A 4613-nucleotide genomic window follows, 5' to 3' on the forward strand; every position below is an offset into this window, starting at 1 on the left:
AAGGGGGTTGAACTCTACACCCATGGAGCGTTGGGACACGTCTGAGTACGACCATAGGGGACAGCAAAGGTTGCAGGGCTCTTGAGGAGTTATGTGACTATTTCCTGTCTAGATGTCTGCAGGTCTGTTCGGGATCTTCCCGTGAATGAGATGACCGCGAAGATCCACCGTCAAGCCAGATGAGCTTTGAGGGAAGTAACACATGGTGAATTATCCTCTTGTATATTTCCCAAACACCATAATTAAGAGGTTTGTCATGCGCCGGAATCATACACATGATTACGAGTCTACTGGATTTGGGTGAGATGCTTTTGGGTTCATGTAGACGTCCCTTTTCTGACCCACCATGTGGATGATAGGGGGCGTCGACGTGAGTATCATGGGGACAACCTAGATCACATCTACAAGCAGCAGAGGGCGAAGATACTGTCTCGTCTCATGCCGAGTTACTAAAACCTAGATCAGTAAGGTCATGAAGGAGTGTCAACCAAGCACCTCATAGTGAACCATCTTGATTGCCGCAAGTGGGCCACAAGATCAGGTATCCAACAATCCATACCATACGATGTGAATACGACGTGAAGACAATGTGAGGATGTGATTGTTCTACTCATCCGGAGACAGACAATCAAATAATTAGGGTGGCACTAATGCTGCAGCTCCTACACAAAATCAATATTCTCGACTTCCTCGCCGACAGATCCCAACCCCATACAACACATCACAACCTGCAATCGCCGAGATTGATGGGCAGTCTGTCATTCATTCCTTTCTCAACACCACAGCAGTCGGAGCCGATTTATTTCTGCTTTCTCCTAATTGAAGCAGACGACCAAGATCCTCTGCAGGATTCTGTCTTCTTTTCTTGGTCCATCTCAAGATCAAGGAATCCCTCTACCACTTTCCCCCACACCAGCATACCAGTCGTACTTTCCCTCGTTTTCCACATCACAACCAGTGCTGCTCTTTCTTGCGCCTGTGTTCCCTCCTTCTACTTCCACCATTGTTGGCATCTGAATTTCATTTCCATCTCAAATTCCCCGTCGTCCAAACTCGGGCAGTTCAGGCTTTGGCAGCTTCTTTGGGGGTTCCAGGTAAGTCCATCCTCCTCGGCCATCATATCCTTCCCACCGACCGTCCTGCCTCCTTACACGCCAGCTTGTAGGGCGGCAAGCGCTTGTCAGCGCCTACCTGTGATTCCCAAATTGTTCGTAGTCCGCACAATTGTTGGGAGAGGTAAGTGACTGCCTGCTTCAAATAAAGATCTTTCCACTGCAGTCGTCCCTTGACTAAGACGCAGTCACTTGCCAGGTTTTACTACCCGTCACCATGCCTGGAAGCAGCAAGCTCCGCGAAGAGGGCGACTTCTTTCCCTCTTTCCTCAATCAGACACCTCCAGAGCCTGTAGAGGTGCAGACTCCTGACCGACCCAAGCGAAGTCTAACACCCCGTGGCCATATCTTCCGTGATTTCGGCGAGGCCCACCGCAACATCACAGGAAACAACCGCCTCAAGTCGGGTAACCCATTCGCGACCCCACCCCATGACTCTAGCAATGATATTCCTTTGCAAGACCTTTCGAGCCCAAGCTTGCCCGACAGCAATGGGAAGATGCTCGGCGACCAGCTGCCTCGCAGACCATCCGACTTTGTAGCAGCCTATCCTCAGCGCTCGGATAATGGAAGATCTCTCACAAGCATCAAGCGTGTTTCCCAGAGCTCTCCTATATGCGCTCTTCCATCAGCAATCGAGGATGTGTCCTCACTAAGCTCAGAAGAGGAGGTTGCATGCGACGCAACAGCCAAAAAGCAGAACACTGACATCTCCAAGAGTACTGTTGGCAAGATTCTTGACCAATATGTTGAAACGGGAACAAGAAGACGATCAAGCGATGGCAACTTCGTCCAAGACTATATCCTCGCCTTTCCGAAAGTGCGAGGCCGCAATCACGATGTTAGCCAGCCGCCTCTCTATCAGGAACCGTCTGCCCAGGGCAATGATCTTGTAGGATCTCCAGCAGTAAGTGAAGGCACCCAATCCTCTAGGTGATCTGGTCTGACCATTAATAGGACAATCAACATACGAAAGCACACCTCCTATCAGTCCCTACACACAGTGCTTCGCCAAACAAGTCGATATCGGACACACCTGATGGCGACGCCAACATTCGCACGAGACCTCTGTCCCATGAGGACGTTACAATTACCGAGTCGGATCCTTCTTTTATTGACGAGGGAACCTTAAGATACTTGAGACACGGCCACCGTAGTCTCCTGCCTCAGCCATTGCGGGTGCCGTCTGATGCGAATGACGTGTTTGCCGACCCAGTCCACCAACCTGATTCGCCTGTCGAAGTCAATTCTCCCTCTGAGTCTGGCAGCCTTTTCGAATCGCACAGCAACCCCTTCAAGTACGACAGCAGAGAGTACAGAGCAGTGCTCCAGGCTGCTAGAGAAAGGGAAGTTAGCCAAGCTTTGGAGGTTGGGGTAGATACAGATTGTGCTCTCACTTATCCTGAAAGCAAACCAGCAGGGGCCGATATGGTGAATGGAAATGACGAGGTTGAAAACCCTGTCGCCCGTCCTCGCCTGGGACAATCAAAGGGGAGTTTCTTTCATGCCACAACGATGGATGCTCTGTTTGGCCATGGCCCGAAGCCCGAGTGCGACGAAAATGATATCAAAATGATTATCATGACACTGAGGGCGCAGGGACATGTGCTCAACCATGAGTATACGCATAATCACTTGCCTAGCCCGGAAGCGGGAAGGGGTAGTGGCACACCCGCTGCAGTTCCAAAGGAGGCGACGAAAGCGGGTGACTGGGTGACAGAGGCGACGAGTGAAATCGAATTTGACACTGGTGCTACTGCGCCATCCAGTGATAATCACGACGGCCGGATGATAAAAGCCACAGGAAGCAGCGTCGCTGATGTCTCCGACCACGAGAGTGACGGAGCACCGCTGAGAAGATTCAACTCACGTAACCACATACTACGACACCCACCTGGTGCAATCGCCACGTCAATGAAGAGAAACAACGTACGCGATCTTAAAGACTCCAACCAGCGGGTCATGCTTCCGAGGCCCAACTTTCCACGCGTCAACGGGTTTGCTCAGAATTCGCTGCGGGTCAGACCGGATGACCCCTTCAGGTCAAATCGGCACCCTTTCCCCCAAACATGCGCCCGCAGGTGCCGAACCCATTCACACGGAGGCGAAGCGGATATCAGCGTGCTGAGCCCAGCAGCTACTTCAGCTATGCACGAGACCGTACTAAGGCTTCCAAGTACGACTTTCGTGACTCGGCTTCCAGCTATGGACAAGTAAGCGCGATAAATCAAGCCTCTGAAGGAACCTACGACACTCTGCCGTCTACCTCGATGGGTTCAATCAACACGCACAAGGTCCTGGAACTGGCTAATGCGCAAGCTAATCCGTATGATGAACAACCTGAACATGATACAGAGATCCAAAAGCCAGCTTCGGGTCATGGTCATAATGTCGAGGATACCTATTTTGATCCTGGCGAGCAGTCTCATCCTGTGGCGACAGTCAGTCCTACAGATAATATGACTACACCTACAGGCATGGTTTTCCCTTTCCCTCTCCTGGACCTAGACAAGGCACAGGATCTACAGAGAACACAGAGAGAAAGTGGTGCCACGGATGAAACTGAGGACAGCACGCAAAGATACCAGCGTGCAATGAGTGGCACAGCTGGCCGGAACATGACTACACCCACTCCACTGCAACAGCCACGCCGGGCTTACGTTCCTCGGGATTCAAGTGCAAGACGGCTTCGGCGGGCTTCTACCCTATCCTCGAGCTTTTTGCCACCTAATTGGCTTGCAGGCGAAGTGTTTGCAGGTAAGCGACCGTAGTAATATCCATTGACATGACTGGGCTGATTTCTTTTAGGTACACCTACCCCTACAACTAGAGAGCATGGCTCCATATCACCCATTACGAACCTCATCACTGCGAGTTCCAAGGCTCCCAGGTTCAAGTGGTTCACCTTCAGACAGCCACCGCGCCAGCCACGGCTCCTGCCGGTTGATAAGAGTGCCCGAAGAAATGGCGGACATGCAATCGACGAGCCCAGCATCTCCGATGTCGAATCTGCCGAGGCCGACAACATTTCTCCTTGGGGTTGTCAGCGACGTAAGCAGTTCTTCTACATGACGTTGGTTTTGTCCATTCTTCCTTTCTTTGGGGTGATGGCATTGCATGGCTCTTTCAACACACTTCTTGCGTCTTACACGGAGGGCAAGGCCTTTCGTTTCACCAAGAAGCAGAGGGATACCATCAAGATGGTGCTTGTAGTCGAGGCAGTAGCCTACATTCTCATCGCCATTACCGTCATTCTCATACACGTCTCATAAGCCAGTGGCCATCGATACGTTGGGACTGGGCCAATTTCGGACCGCTCCTTGCTGCACAGACAGACTGACACTGACACCCCTCCCTACAGCCCGATCCCACCCAATACAACTCAAGGTCCAAAAATCTACCGATCTGTCATCAAGACGACGTTTAGGCGTCACTCGACTGTCTATAGTGGTGACCCATACTTCTTCATATACCCACTCCGTTGCTTGGAAAAACCGGCTT

The 4613-nt window shown here is 51.5% G+C and overlaps 1 protein-coding gene across 1 annotated transcript; it reads left to right on the plus strand.

Moving 5' to 3' along the window:
- Positions 1–1329: 1329 nt before the first annotated feature.
- PG997_012301 (uncharacterized protein) lies at positions 1330–4384 on the plus strand (the record flags this gene model as incomplete). Its single annotated transcript, XM_066816615.1, has 4 exons — positions 1330–2019; positions 2070–3041; positions 3155–3869; positions 3921–4384. 4 exons carry the CDS (start codon positions 1330–1332, stop codon positions 4382–4384), a joined length of 2841 nt encoding a protein of 946 aa, XP_066662307.1.
- Between the last annotated feature and the right edge of the window lie 229 nt (positions 4385–4613).

This window comes from Apiospora hydei, assembly GCF_038363865.1.
Source record: "Apiospora hydei strain CBS 114990 chromosome Unknown utg000009l_segment0_segment0, whole genome shotgun sequence".
Taxonomy (NCBI): domain Eukaryota; kingdom Fungi; phylum Ascomycota; class Sordariomycetes; order Amphisphaeriales; family Apiosporaceae; genus Apiospora; species Apiospora hydei.